Here is a 15,496-nt window from a genome sequence, read left to right as displayed (position 1 = left end):
CATTCCATTATACTTTTTTTTTTTTGCTTTTGTTGATTTTCATCTTATATCCTCCTTTCAAGACAATGCCCATTACATTCAACAGCTCTTCCAAGTCCTTTGCTGTCTCTGACAGGATTACAATGCCATCGGCAAACTTCAAAGCTTTTATTTCTTTTCCCTGAACTTTAATTCCTACTCCAAATTTTTCTTTGGTTTCCTTTATTGTTTGCTCAATGTACAGTTTGAATAACATTGAGGATAAGCTTCACTCCCTTCTCAATCACTGCTTCCCTTTTATGGTTCTTAGCTCATAACTGCTGTCTGGTTTCTGTACAAGCTGAAAACAGTCTTTCGCTCCCTGTATTTTACCCATGTTACTTTCAGAATTTCAAAGAGAGTATTCCAGCCAATACTGTCAAAGGCTTTCCCTAAGTCTACAAATGCCATAAATGTAGTTAAGCTATGTTCTAAGAGAAGTCACAGGGTCAGTATTGCCTTTCATGTTCCTACATATCTCCACAACCCAAACTGACCTTCCCTGAGGTCAGCTTCTACCAGTTTTTCCATATAGAATTCATATTAGTATTTTGCAACCATGAATTATCAAACTGATAGTTCAGTAATAATCACACCTGTCAGCGTCTGCTTTCTTTGGTGGTGGCATTATTTCATTTTTCTTTATGTCCGAGGGAATTTTGCCCATCTCACACATCTTGCACACTAAAAGGAATAGCTTTGTCATGGCTGGCTCTCCCAAAGATATCAGTAGTTCTGATAGAACGTCATATTACTGTTATATCCTAGCCAGTAATGCCAACCGAGCCCGCTGCCAAAAAGGTTGGCAGCATCAAAGTCCGGACGCCGTCCGCATAAGCAGCGCCAGCGATACAGGAAATCGCCGCAAGTCTGCGCGCGCCACCGCTGGCTTCTGGCTTCTTAAGCGCTGGAGTCGCGAGCGCTAGGACAGTTCTGGATTCGCCGCTCAGTTGTATACTCGCCACCGAATTGTGTACCTGCTAGTCAGTTGTGTGTTCATCGCAGCAGAGTTGTTGTTTGTCGTCAGCCGACGCTGACCAAGCCGCTCCGACTCGAACTGGACAGATTTCTGTAGACCATGTTCACCACTGTGTTCTGTATCGTCGTTAATAAAGATAAGTACCGACTTTCATTTAATCCGAGTGTTTGGGTTTTCATCTTTCTGTTCACTGTTCCAGCGGACCGGTCGGCCCGCTATTAAAAGTGTGGCGGTGACTTCGTAGGCCGTTTCTACAGCGAAGTGTTGTCGCTACGAAGGCCGTCACAAAAATTACAAATAGGAACTGTAAATAAATTTACACCTACCAATATGACCTGCATGTTATTGACGCTTTTGTCTCTATTGCTACAGAATGCGAGTAGAACCCCATGAGCTACATTCAGCAACATTTCCATCTACGTGCCTGAACTGTTAATAACAGCCAAATGCTCCTTCCGTTTTGATCCACATATGGAGCAAGGATATAATCATCTAAATCTACATCTACAGACATACTCCCCAAGCCACTATATAATGCATGGGGGATGGTACCCATACCACTACCACTAATTTCCATTCTTGTTCCACTCACAAATAGAGTGAAGGAAAACAAGTGTCTATATGCCTCCATATGAGCCATAATTTCTGTTACCTTATCTTTGTGGTCATTACACGCACTATATGTTGGTAGTAGTAGAATCATTCTGTAGTCAACTTCAAATGCTGGTTCTCTAAATTTTCTCAATAGTGTCCCCCCCTCCCCCCACCCCACCCACAAAAAAAAAAAAAAAAAAAAACATACTCACTCCAGGGTTCCTATTGGAGTTCTCTGAGCATCTCCATAATACTTGCATGTTGTTCAAATCTACCAGTATGAACCGACATGGTAGGGATCCCAAACATTCGACCAGTACTCAAGAATGGATCGCACTAGTGGTGTATAAGTGGCCTCCTTTACAGATGAACCCCACTTTCCAAAAATTCTCCCAATAAACTAAAAGTCGACCATTTGCCTTCCTAACCATAATCTTCACATGCTTGCTCCATTTCATATCGCCTTGCAGTGTTATGCCCAGACATTTAAAGAATGTGACTGTGACAAGTAGGACACTATTAATGTTGCATCTGAACATTAAGGGCTTGTTTTTCTACTCATACATTTTAACTGATGGTATTTGACACTTAGAGCTAGCTGCCGTACATCCCACAGATTAGAAATTTTGTCTATATCATCTTGTATCCTTCTACAGTCACTCAATTTAGACACCTTCCCATATACCGTATCATCATCAGCTCATCTGTCTGCCAGATCATTTAAGTATGTAAAAAATAATGCCACGCACTTCTCAGGGACACTCCTGACAATACCCTGGTCTCTGATGAGCACTCACCATTGAGGACAGTATAATGGGTTCTATAACTTTAGAAATTTTTGAGCTATTCTCATATCTGGGAACATCTTCATTAATAATGTGCAGTGGGGCACTACGCTTTCCAGAAATCTAGAAATATGGAATTTGCCTGTTGCCCTTCATCCATAATTTGCAGTATATCATGCGAGAAAAGGGCAAGCTGAGTTTTGCAAGGGCAATGCTTTCATAAACCTTGCTGATTTGTTGACATAAGCTTCTCAGTCTCAAGGAAATTAGTATATTTATACTGAGAATATGTTCAAAAATTGTGTAGTAAACTGATTTGAAGGATATTGGTCTGTAATTTTGCGGGTCTTTTCTTTTACCCTTCTTGTATGTGAGAGTCACCAGTGCATTTTTCGAGTCACTTTCAACTTTGCACTGAACGAGAGATTCACAAATAAAGCAAGCTAAGTAAGGGGCCAATGCCATAGAGTACTCTTTGAAATACTGAATTGGGTTTCCACCTGGAGCGGGTGACTTATTTGTTTTCAACTCTTTCAGTTGTTTTTCTACACCAGGGATACTTATTACCTGTTGTCCATGTGGGCGTCTGTTTGATGGCCATTGCCTGAACACTTCTGTGCACACTGTAATAAGGCTAGTCTTGTCTTAGCATCCATACAGGGGCAATACATAGTAAGATGTAGTACATTACTGGATTCCTAACTTAAAACTATTTCTTGAAATTTTGCGTAGGTTTTCGCACTGCAGTGGTTATCTATCTTCAATTATCTGCCAGTTAAGCTTTTCCAGCATCTCTGTGAGGCTCTCCAATGTGTCAAACAAATCTGTAACCATTTGTGCTGTCCTTTGCTGTACATGTTCAAATACCACTTTTATCAGTCCTATTTGGAACTTGAGGAATATTATAGGATGGGTTGTGTAAGTGTTTTGTAGGCAATAACCTTTGTAGACTGGCTTCATTTTCTCAGTACCATACAAAGGAACTGAAGTATGCCATCTGCTACACATACAACTAAACCTATTTGATCATTCCATTTCATGTCCATACAAACTGTTAAATGCAGATATTTGTACAAGCTGACCGATTCCAACTGTCTCACTGGTATTGTAGTCATATGGCACTACATTTTTTCATTCTGTGAGGTGCCCAATTTTGCTTTTCTGAACATTTAAAGCAAGTGGCCCCACTTTGAAATCTTATGAAGATATGACTGAATATTTGGGCAGAATGTTTCAAACAGTATTTCATTATACAGGGTGATTCTTATTAACATTTAAAAACTCCCAAATTGTCATAGATGATGCTGAGACAAGTAATTTAATATAAGACACATGGGGCTGCATATGTCGGGAAACACAACAAAAGTGGATGAGAAATATTAGACATATGACATCATCATCAGATGACGAACTTCACTACATGTGCATGTGCAGCAGTTGGACTTGGGCATGAAGGGATGATTGAGTGGTGCAATACATGCATTTGGACAAATGGTACAAATTTTAAACAGCTTTTGTAAATGTGGTCTGTTGTAAACACTGAAGTTACAAAATTATTGTCCTCAGTGCAACCAATGAAAAATGTTCTTGTTTTGTGTTTCTTTTGTATTGGTTTTTTTTTTTTTTTACAGACATTATTTCGTAAGGTAACATAGGTCATTTACTGGTAACAATGCAATTCAGTACTTTGCAATAAACCAGCAGAGACAGCTATGCTGATAAATAAAATAATAAATCTTACTTCAATGCGAACACACAGTTGTTGTTGTGTTGTGGTCTTCAGTCCTGAGACTGATTTGATGCAGCTCTCCATGCTACTCTATCCTGTGCAAGCTTCTTCATCTCCCAGTACCTACTGCAACCTACATCCTTCTGAATCTGCTTAGTGTATGCATCTCTTGGTCTCCCCCTACGATTTTTACCCTCCACGCTGCCCTCCAATGCTAAATTTGTGATCCCTTGATGCCTCAGAACATGTCCTACCAACCGATCCCTTCTTCTGGTCAAGTTGTGCCACAAACTCCTCTTCTCCCCAATCCTATTCAGTACCTCCTCATTAGTTATGTGATCTACCCATCTAATCTTCAGCATTCTTCTGTAGCACCACATTTCGAAAGCTTCTATTCTCTTCTTGTCCAAACTATTTATCGTCCATGTTTCACTTCCATACATGGCTACACTCCATACAAATACTTTCAGAAAAGACTTCCTGACACTTAAATCTATACTCGATGTTAACAAATTTCTCTTCTTCAGAAACGCTTTCCTTGCCATTGCCAGTCTACATTTTATATCCTCTCTACTTTGACCATCATCAGTTATTTTGCTCCCCAAATAGCAAAACTCCTTTACTACTTTAAGTGTCTCATTTCCTAATCTAATACCCTCAACATCACCCGACTTAATTCGACTACATTCCATTATCCTCGTTTTGCTTTTGTTGATGTTCATCTTATATCCTCCCTTCAAGACACCATCCATTCCGTTCAACTGCTCTTCCAAGTCCTTTGCTGTCTCTGACAGAATTACAATGTCATCGGTGAACCTCAAAGTTTTTATTTCTTCTCCATGGATTTTAATACCTACTCCGAATTTTTCTTTTGTTTCCTTTACTGCTTGCTCAATATATAGATTGAATAACATCGGGGAGAGGCTACAACCCTACTTTTTAAAAAAAAAAAGAAGAAGAAAAAAAATTGCTGTCATGCACAAAACTCAAATCCTGTGACCCATGCACTATAGTCGTGCATGTGGGTCAGGGAGCCAGACCAACATGAATACTTCACTACCACTGAGATGACCAGGTGTGACAGACCAACAGGCTCAACCACTGCACATGCAGCGAGTTATGTTGTCTGCTGACATCACATGATCAACATTTATCATTCACTCTCAGGGTACTTCCTGACCCCATACGCCCCTTATGTTTTATATTAAACTACGTGTTTCAGCATCAGCCATGTCGCTTCAGAGGCTTCTAAACATTAATAAGAATCACTCTGCAGGAAACTGCATCATCTGTAAAAAGTCTGAGGTTACCATCAATATTGTCTGCCAGGTCACTAATGTAGACCATCAACGAAAAAAGTCTCAATAGGACACATCTGTTCATTATTCTCCATCCAAGACAACATGCCACATCCCTACCAATCCATTCACAAACTTCACTCTGTACCCCATATGGTTTCATAATAAGTCTAGGTGTGGTACTGAGTCAAATGCTTCTTTTGGAAGTGATACTGTATCCACATGACTGTCTTGTTCCACAGCTTTCGGGATATCATTTGAGAAAAGTGTAAGTTGGGTTTTGCACGATTAATGTTTTCAGAATAAATGCTGGGTGTCATGGAGGAGGTCTTTTGTTTGAAATACATCATTATATTTCAACAGATGCATGTCAAAGACAATGGTCGGCACTCCTGTTAACCTTCTTGTAGAGACGTGTAACCTGTACTTTCTTCCCATTATAATGGTGCACAACTAAGAGGGCACCTGTGTGATGTGTTCTTAACAAAAAGTGTGGCATTACTAGTGAGCGCTCTGCCTTTGTCCCATGCCACACTCTCTGGTGTTAGCTACCCTGGTACTGGCAATACTGAGTAGTGCACACCATGGTATTGTTTCTGCTTCTGCCCCTACTTATCTCAAGAAATTGTTGCTGTTACTTCTTAAAATATGATGCTTAACTAGCCATGATCACTGACAACAGCATCCTTCTTGTCATCAAAGAAGAGAGTATCTATTCTCTATTAGTTGGTGAAAACCTTGCAAGGACAAATAGTTTGTAGCTGGTTCTTGGCACACTACACCACTTTCCTATTCAAAGCTGTGCAATACTACAAAAAATATTATTTGGTGATGACTGTATTTCCTCATTTACTTATTAACAGGCAATTATTACTTAAAATGCTACCTACCAGAACACAGAAGCAATGCCACTGCCACCGTGTGTCACCCAGCACTTGTAATGCATGTGTGGTGGCCTCTCGTCCTTCTCCTTTCGCCCACCCCACTCCCCCTGTGTGGTTCAGTGGCTGGCTGCAGCCGCGGGCAGCCCGAGCTGCATGTGTCATTGCTGCTGCGACTGCTGAGAGTCCTCCGAGCTGCACTCCAGCTTGAGGTCTGCACCACTCGGCATAACCCCTCTACTTCCCCGATACGTTCCCCCGTGACAGCTCTCCATTTCACCGTCCGCATCCTCATCATCTTCGTCTTCTTCCTGGCTGCTGCCTCCATCACTTTCTTCACTACTCAAAGCACCTGAACTCATCAGCGACGAATCTGTAGCAAAATATCATTGCTTAGTCACCACTCTGAGCTCCACAATGTTCATTTATAGTTGTTATGTTTTTAGCATTAAAAACAAAAATGTTAATGGCAAAACATAAACACAAAAATATCTGAAGCTGGTATCAGAACGATTTAATCCCTTTTCATGAATAAGCTAAAAGGATATTCAAAGGAAAAACACCTGGAGTTAAAGTAAATGGAATTTCCATTCACTGCATAAAACTTGCAGATGATACAGCCCTAACAGCTGCTAATGAAAAACGGATGCAGATTATACTTCCTAAATTTGCAACAAAAGTGGAATGATTCAGACTCAAAATTAATAATAAAAGCAAAATTACCATAGTACAAGAAAAACTGGAAGAAATACAGTAGAAAAAGTTGAGAATTGTTTTTATTTAGGTACCTTACCTACAGAATATACAGACGAAGCTCAGAAATAAAAAAAAAGAATTGCAACAACTTGTTGTTGTTGTGGTCTTCAGTCCTGAGACTGGTTTGATGCATGCAACAACTTACTGTGCTTTTTATGAAGGAAGACAACTAGTAGTGAACAAGTTGTCTGACGTAGAAAAGAACAATTTATCAAGACATTCATCTGGAGTGCGCTCCTACATGGCAGGGGGTACTGAACACTGTTGAAGAGAGACACAAAGCACTTAAAACTGATGGAAATGTTACTTAAGAGAAGGCTGGTGAGGACCAGCTGGACAGAAGAATGAAGATGTTCTGAAAATGATCGATGGGCAGAGAAACATCATGTCTCCTACATAAAAAACAACAACCACTTGTACTTTTGCATTTTTGTGTGAAATGAAAATAAATGTTAATTGTATACAATCTGGGACTATCAGCTACTGAATGTGTTATGTACAGCACATCACCTTATGCACTTATGCATGTGACAGATTATTTCCAGATGCTACAGTAAGCAAAGGGAGGAGAACTCCATGTCTGTCAATATAATGAGGGACAGAAACTTATGCTAAGTAATGTGGGAGAATCATGTGGTGTATCATGAATTGTCCTAGCAATTTGTTGCCAAAAGACAATGGGCATGACTACGTGGTGGATTATTTGCCCTGACATCTGCATTTTTGTGATGGGGATTTCCCTTGAAAGAATGATTACCTATTATCTTACTTTTTTTCAGTATACTTGTTTGTGCACAGTATTATTCTCATCTACCGTTTTGACACATGGTTTCCAAAAATTTGAATTATTGATCACGTTTCACATTTCTACTTTTCACATTTTTTTTATAGTTCTTTTTGCTTTTATTACAAAATGGTATGAAGTCTCATGTAACTCTCATCTAGTATTAGGTACTAATATTAATCCAATGCAACAATCCCACATCTAAAGAGTTTCAACGTCTCTTTAGTGCACATATCTAATATGTATTTATGCTTCAACTGCTACTTATATAAAAATACCACAATTGATAACTTACCTGTATGCACAGTGCCATTAGACTCCGTGAGCTGTGGTTGCAGAGATGCAATATTATCAGGCCAGAAACGTTGGGCAGCTGCTTGTTTACTAGCTCCTGTACTTCCTCCACTTTTGGCCTTACGATGGCTTGCACCTCCACTGACACCACTATCACCCCCACCAGGGGCAGAAGCATCAAGCATTGGCTGAAGAATACGTCTCCGAGCATTTATAAACCAGTTGTTCACTTGGAGCAGTGTAAGGTTGGTTTGTGCAGCTATTTGACGCTTCTCATCTTCAGTGGGGTAGGGGTGCTGCAGGCAAAAATAATGATACATCACTCACTGTGTGTGTTTTTCCTCCTCCTCCTCTTCTTCTCCACTCTCTCCCTTTAATTAAATAATGTTATCGAGATACTGCTTTCATATTTCTAAAACTTATTCATTCACTCAGTCCTTTCTATTCACTGTTCATTTTCTTATTATAATGGTGCACCACAAACATTCACAATGTACACATAAACACTATGTGAAACTGGACACAAGATCAGGGATTTTCTGATAATGTACTTACAACTAAGTGCTGAAAGAGCCATGACCTCATGACACTTGTCGCATGCTTTGGCAAAACACCGCGTTTCTGTTTTTTCTTGCCCAGGTAGTCATCTTCATCATCCACTGAGCCAGGGGTAGTAGGTGCGGGAGATAGCTGACCTGCAGTGTCAAGGGAGAAAAAATGAAGAAACAATAACAGCTGCTTGCAAGTCATTACAAATTAACTAGCGTATATAGGAGCTTGATAAGAATAGTACTGGTAGTGTTAATCGTTATATCACATAGAAAAAAATACGAAATAGAGAGAGAGAGAGAGAGAGAGAGAGAGAGAGAGAGAGAGAGAGAAACAAGGTGCGGAAGAGGAGAAGATGCAGTTTAGCAACTATGGTTTAGATTATACCACAATACTGTAAAAGGTAAAAAGTTGAGTAGTTCAGAGGAATTCTCCTTCTTAATAAAACTGCATAAAATCACAAGTGATGACTTCATGGTTTACTCCAATTAAGAATGAGTGTTATACTGCTCAGGACGTTTCAGTACTTTTTCAATACACTCTTACTTCTTTCACTCACTCAGTAACATACATATGTCCCCAGTTTCAACTTCTGCTCATGTCAACATATTTGTATTTAACTGATTGAAGAGGAGAGCTTAAATAGCTCTGAAAGCAAAATGACACTTAACCTACGAGAACAGAGGAGTGTGTGGGGAGAGAGGAGGGAAAGATTCTTTCACAAGTAGTACCATGTCACTATTCCTTGTATTATTTATCACCCACTAATAGATTTCTTGGACAGAATAAAAATTCAGAGATCTCAGAATGCCAGTTGATGACATGAGACAGTAAACTCCTACCACGCACCTGAAAATAGTGAGCTCATACAATTTCATACTACTTCATGATATGATGTACTTTAGTGTACTTTAGCAAGTAATAAATCTGTGAATTCATAAATGCCCTCCAGCTAGTTTAACCCAATATCTTAAAAGACCTTTGCATCAACATTTTGGATGGAGATAGTTTGTCCCCAATTTTACTGGAAAGTACTGTTACTCTGAAGCACAGAATCTGTAACAGCTATCACCAGACAAGGGTTGTTCCTCCAAAGGCACTATACCTGTCCAATGTGCTGAAATGCATTTACCACTACCATTGAATTTTGGAATTGTTAGTATGATAAATTCACATACCCAACCCCAAATATATTCATCACCCACTACTATAAATATTTTGACAATATTCACTGGATGAACATCTGTGTGCTTAATCTAAACATGAATCCAGATAACTGCCTTTCACTGGCCAGCTGTCTCAGCACTGTAACATGCAGATTCAAAGCTCTGAACCTTCTAAGTTCCACAAATTCTCATATTTTGTTATAGAATTAACATTACTTGGAGTACTGATATAGCATGGAATTTGACATATCTATGGATTCAGCAATGTACTGAGATGACATAATCTTGCATCCACAAGACACTATTTAAGTGCTTGTTGTATAGCAACACATGAAAGCCTCTACAGAGATTGGAAGTTACAATGTTTCGAGTAAGCACAGAAAGTACAATTGGTAGCCAGAGGTAGGTGAATGGTTTTGCCAGTCAATAGTGCATACTGGTACAGATGATTACTTCAGAATAACTCCACCAAGAATAAACATATGCCATATCACTATTCATAGGATTAATTGAAACCATGATGAAAATTAGCACATTCAGAACTGAAAACTTCCCAATGCTAACCCTTACTTCAGCTGTAACATTACATATTAACTTGTTGGAGCACTGTCAGATGAAATGACTCATACTGTAGCTCTATGCAAGCATTCTAGGTCAAGCAGATCACGTGTATGTACAAGGTATCTGGTTAGACCATTATCTTGCATGCTTTTCTTTTTTTAATCTAGCTGTTGATCAATTATTCTCTTGATCAAAATTTCAGATTTTCTGTCTTCCTCCTTTCTTACTAGTTCTTTATTACAGACAGCTGAAACAGGTTTTCTCTTAATTTTTCTTGTCATTTTATCAACATCTATGATACAAAGAAGAAGTAATGGCTCCATAGCCCTGCATTATGATTTGAGAAAAATATCACAGTTCTCAAATTACTCTACATAACTTACATTAATATGATTGCCACTGCCACCACCATTATTAACAAGACCACCACCACAAAAGACTATAACTGAAATGCCCTATATTTAGCACACTGTATCACAGACAATAAGTAATAACAGGGTTAGCCTCTTGCATACTACATTAATTCCCCCTCTCAGAATCTACTTGAGTAATTTTTAGGATGACCTCACATTTTTAACTTACAAATAAAATAGTCTCATTTTCCCCAAACATACTATATACACTGATATGACAAAAGTCATGGGGTAGCAATATGTACATGCACAGATGTGGCAGTATGCATATAAAAGGTATAAAAAGGCAGTGCATTGGCAGAGGTGTCATTTGTACTCAGGTCATTCATGTGAAAATGTTTCCGACATAATTATGGCTGCACAATGGGAACTAACAGACTTTGAATGCAGAATGATAGTTGGTGCTAGACACATGGGACTTTGCATTTTAAAAATCATTAGGGAATTAAATATTCCAAGATACACAGTGTCAAGAGCATGTCGAGAATATCAAATTTCAGGCTTTACCTCTCACCACTTAACTACCGTGAGGAGCGGTGTTTGTGTAGCGTTGTCAGTGCTAAAAGATAAGAATGGTGTGTGAAATAACCAAAGAAATCCATGTAGGATGTATGACAAATGTATTCTTTAGGACAGTGCATCCAAATATGCAGTTAATTGGCTATGGCAGGAGATGAGTGCCTTTGTTAACAGCACATCATCGCCTGCAGTACGTCTCCTGGGCTTGTGACCATATCAGTTGTATGCCATATGAACAAAAAACTGTGGCCTGATCAGATGCGTCCTGATTTCAGTTGGTAAGAACTGATGGTAGTGTTCGAGTGTGGCACAGATGCCATGAAGTCATGCACCCAAGTTGTCAATGAGTCTTTCCGCAGGCTGGTACTGGTTCCATAATTGTGTGGTCTGTGTTTACATGGAATGGACTGGATCCAAGTTCCCAAACAAAGATGGAATTTTTATGGATGACAATGTGTCGTGTTACCAGGTCACAGTTGTTTGCGATTGATTTGAAGAACATTCTGGACAATTCAAGAGAATGATTTGGCCACCCGATTGCCCAACATGAACCCCACTTAACATTTATGGGACATAATCAGGAGGTCGGTTTCTTCACAAAATTCTGTGCTGACAACACTTTGCAATTATGGACGGTTACAGCAGCAGCATGGCTCAATATTTCTGCAGGGAACTTCCAACAACTTGAGTCCATGCCGTGTTGAAAATGTTGCACTGTCCCACCGAAAAGGAAGTCCGACACAATATTAGGAGGCATACCATGACTTTTGTCACATCAGTGTATAGCTGGGGTTGGTAACGATGTCAATTGTGTATGAGCTGCTGAAGACTGTTCTGTAAATTATTTTGACAACAAATACAAGATATGATCAACTGAACTACTGTGCATCATTTCTCTCAATCATGAGAACTTGGAGCACAACCATCTATACAGAATCTCTCCGCCTTTGCAAATGATAGACTAACAAAATGCCAATCTTTTGTCTCACTATGAAAGAATTCTTTGCCAGATAGAAAGCTTTTCTTGCTTTATTATCAATCAGTTCTGTGTAGTTCAGCTAACAGTCACAGTGTCACAGCAGCTGTTCAGCAGATCATGGTCAGAAGTTGAAAGTAAACAGAGCTGTGTTAACATTTCCTCCCCTCTTTAAACCAACAAGTTAACTGTCGTTAATGGGCACCAGTTCAGATGCATAATTACAGTTGAGAAAAAAAAAATATATCTAACCTTGGAGAAGACTGGCATCAGACGGAGGTGGACACGGGTTGGCGCCAATCTGAGACAGTGGTGTGCTACCGTGGACAACACCCGGTGACAGTGGTGGACCTTGCGAAGGGGGAACTGCAACAGCAGAAGTGGGAGGCAAGTGCACCGGAGCAGCGACGAGCCCCTGAGGCGTGTGTACCATCTGGTAAGCCAGCTGCGCAGCTGCTGCTGCGGCTGCCGCCGCCGCAGCACTCGCCTGTTGATGGGCCGGAACGGGGACCGGGCCCGTCGCTGCACCACCGCCACCAGCCACGATGTGCTGCGGGTGCTGAGGCATCAGCACTGTCCCGGCGGCAGCGGCAGCTGCGAGCTGAACGCCCCCTGCAGAGGACACCACCTGTCAAACACGTACCAACGCGGTGACTCGTGGGGGTGCAGTCCACTGGTGACGATTACGGTTCCTCCACTAATGGGTTACAGACCCTGAAGGTAGCACACATCATTAACTACAAGTAAAACTGTTGTTTACCATCTCGTATGCGACTGGCCACAGTGAATAAAGGTGGGTCTCTGCAGTACTCAACATATAAAGCACTAAACATTTGCGATAATGAGGGACTATACTGATTTAAAGGGTGGCTCAAAAAAACGTTCACAAAATGACTTGGAACATCAGGCATACAACAAGGATCAGTAATCACATAGGAGCCAGGGATCACAAAGGCCATCTGGGACTACTAAATAGCATTGCATTTATTTAGTCACATGTTACAAATGGACACCCACTAGAGGAGAAGCACAAAGTTTTGTCCAGATGCTTCAAGACGTGCCAGACATCAGTGCTGCACTGAATGGCACACCCTCTGAAAGATATCTGGTGTATCTCAAAGACATCCTGCTGCCACAACAATCCTGCCCACTAGATCATATGATGATGTAATGGGTGTTCATACATAAAACCCTTCAGATATCACCACAGGAAAAAAATCAATTGGAGACAGAAAAGGTAGCCTGCAGATGTGCCCTCACTTGTCTGCTGAAATGCTGGGGGCTCTGTAGAGCTGCAATAGAATGTGATGACAAATAGGCATGGGAACATCATTCAGCATGTCCAGCAGAACCTCTCCCAGGAATAAGAGATACATGCATCCACCACGTTGGTCCAGGAGAATATACAGTCCAATTAAACACAATGATTCAGCCCACACGTGACCATAGCACCTTCTTGTGGTGTTTGCGATCCCTGGTTCTGGGTGATTAATGATCCTTATTGTATGCCTGATGTGCAATATCAGTCTGTAAATGTTTTTTTTTTTTAAATCACCCTGTACAACCACGTGTATTAGAAAAACAAAAAGTGAAAAATAATTAACTAATGTGAGGAAGAAGAAATGAAACATTTAGTACAGCAGCATACTCACTGCACCACAAAACTCGAAGGAAAAGGATGTGAGGGCTTTTTAGAGTTAAACTTCTCTTTAACAATTAGATCTTTTTAAGCAGAGAATTTAGTCAGTTCAGTAGGAATGACGGAGGAATCTGGACACAGCCTGATGAAGGAAAGATTGCAATATTTGCCAGATTTGATTTACAAACCCTTCCGGAGATCTAAATCAGGATGACTGTTTCTGATGTCAGTTGCTCCTGAGAAGGAGGCCAGAGTCTTAATTCTGTGTCATATCATTCAGCATAAGAGAAAGTATCAGAAGTGCCCAAAACATGTGAAACAAGATAACAGTGAATAAACACTCATCACAGCCATCCAGTTCAGAAACACCCTTGAAACTGCAGAGCAGATCAGGATCAGGCATTGGACAGTCCTTTCCCTAGCACCTAAGAAAGAACAGCTCTGTAAAATTCCCGCATTGTTGTTTGGGTAAAGGCCTGACTTTGACTTTTGATTTAAGAAATTCCTTTCACTGACAAGACAATTTGACAAAGATCCTAAAATGTTCCTGCACATCTAAGTGAGGAATACAGCAAACTTTATATATATATATATATATATATATATATATATATATATATATATATATATATATAAAAACAAAGATGATGTGACTTACCAAATGAAAGTGCTGGCAGGTCGACAGACACACACACAAACACAAACATACACACAAAATTCTAGCTTTCGCAACCAACGGTTGCCTCGTCAGGAAAGAGGGAAGGAGAGGGAAAGTCGAAAGGATTTGGGTTTTAAGGGAGAGGGTAAGGAGTCATTCCAATCCCGGGAGCGGAAAGACTTACCTTAGGGGGAAAAAAGGACGGGTATACACTCGCACACACACACATATCCATCCACACATATACAGACACAAGCAGACATATTTACAGACAAAGAGTTTGGGCAGAGATGTCAGTCGAAGCGGAAGTGAAGAGGCAAAGATGATGTTGCTGAAGAGCAAGTTCCCACCTCCGGAGTTCGGATAGGTTGGTGTTGGTGGGAAGTATCCAGATAACCCGGACGGTGTAACACTGTGCCAAGATGTGCTGGCCGTGCACCAAGGCATGTTTCGCCACAGGATGATCCTCATTACCAACAAACACTGTCTGCCTGTGTCCATTCATGCGAATGGACAGTTTGTTGCTGGTCATTCCCACATAGAATGCGTCACAGTGTAGGCAGGTCAGTTGGTAGATTACGTGGGTGCTTTCACACGTGGCTCTGCCTTTGATCGTGTACACCTTCCGGGTTACAGGACTGGAGTAGGTGGTGGTGAGAGGGTGCATGGGACAGGTTTTACACCGGTGGCGGTTTGGCACAGTGTTACACCGTCCGGGTTATCTGGATACTTCCCACCAACACCAACCTATCCAAACTCCGGAGATGGGAACTTGCTCTTCAATATATCCTCTCTTCCCGTTACCCACCAGGCCTCAATCTCCGCTAATTTCAAGTTGCCGCCACTCATATCTCACCTGTCATTCAACATCATCTTTGCCTCTTCACTTCCGCTTCG

The 15,496-nt window shown here is 40.6% G+C and overlaps 1 protein-coding gene across 1 annotated transcript in view; it reads right to left on the bottom strand.

Moving 5' to 3' along the window:
* Positions 1-15,496, bottom strand: part of LOC126203979 (homeobox protein PKNOX1-like) — a 721,008-nt gene that overhangs the window by 20,198 nt on the left and 685,314 nt on the right. Inside the window, exons 8-11 of the mRNA XM_049938398.1 lie at positions 12,555-12,930; positions 8,674-8,813; positions 8,120-8,414; positions 6,294-6,657 (exon numbers count right to left, since the gene is read on the bottom strand). Of these exons, the coding sequence (XP_049794355.1) occupies positions 6,446-6,657; positions 8,120-8,414; positions 8,674-8,813; positions 12,555-12,930 (1,023 nt within the window). The 3' untranslated portion in view covers positions 6,294-6,445. The remainder of the gene's footprint in view (positions 1-6,293; positions 6,658-8,119; positions 8,415-8,673; positions 8,814-12,554; positions 12,931-15,496) is intronic.

The sequence above is a fragment of the Schistocerca nitens genome, chromosome 9 (assembly GCF_023898315.1).
Source record: "Schistocerca nitens isolate TAMUIC-IGC-003100 chromosome 9, iqSchNite1.1, whole genome shotgun sequence".
Classification (NCBI taxonomy): domain Eukaryota; kingdom Metazoa; phylum Arthropoda; class Insecta; order Orthoptera; family Acrididae; genus Schistocerca; species Schistocerca nitens.
Note: the sequence above shows the minus strand (reverse complement) of the source record. Positions and strands in the feature narration are given on the sequence as shown.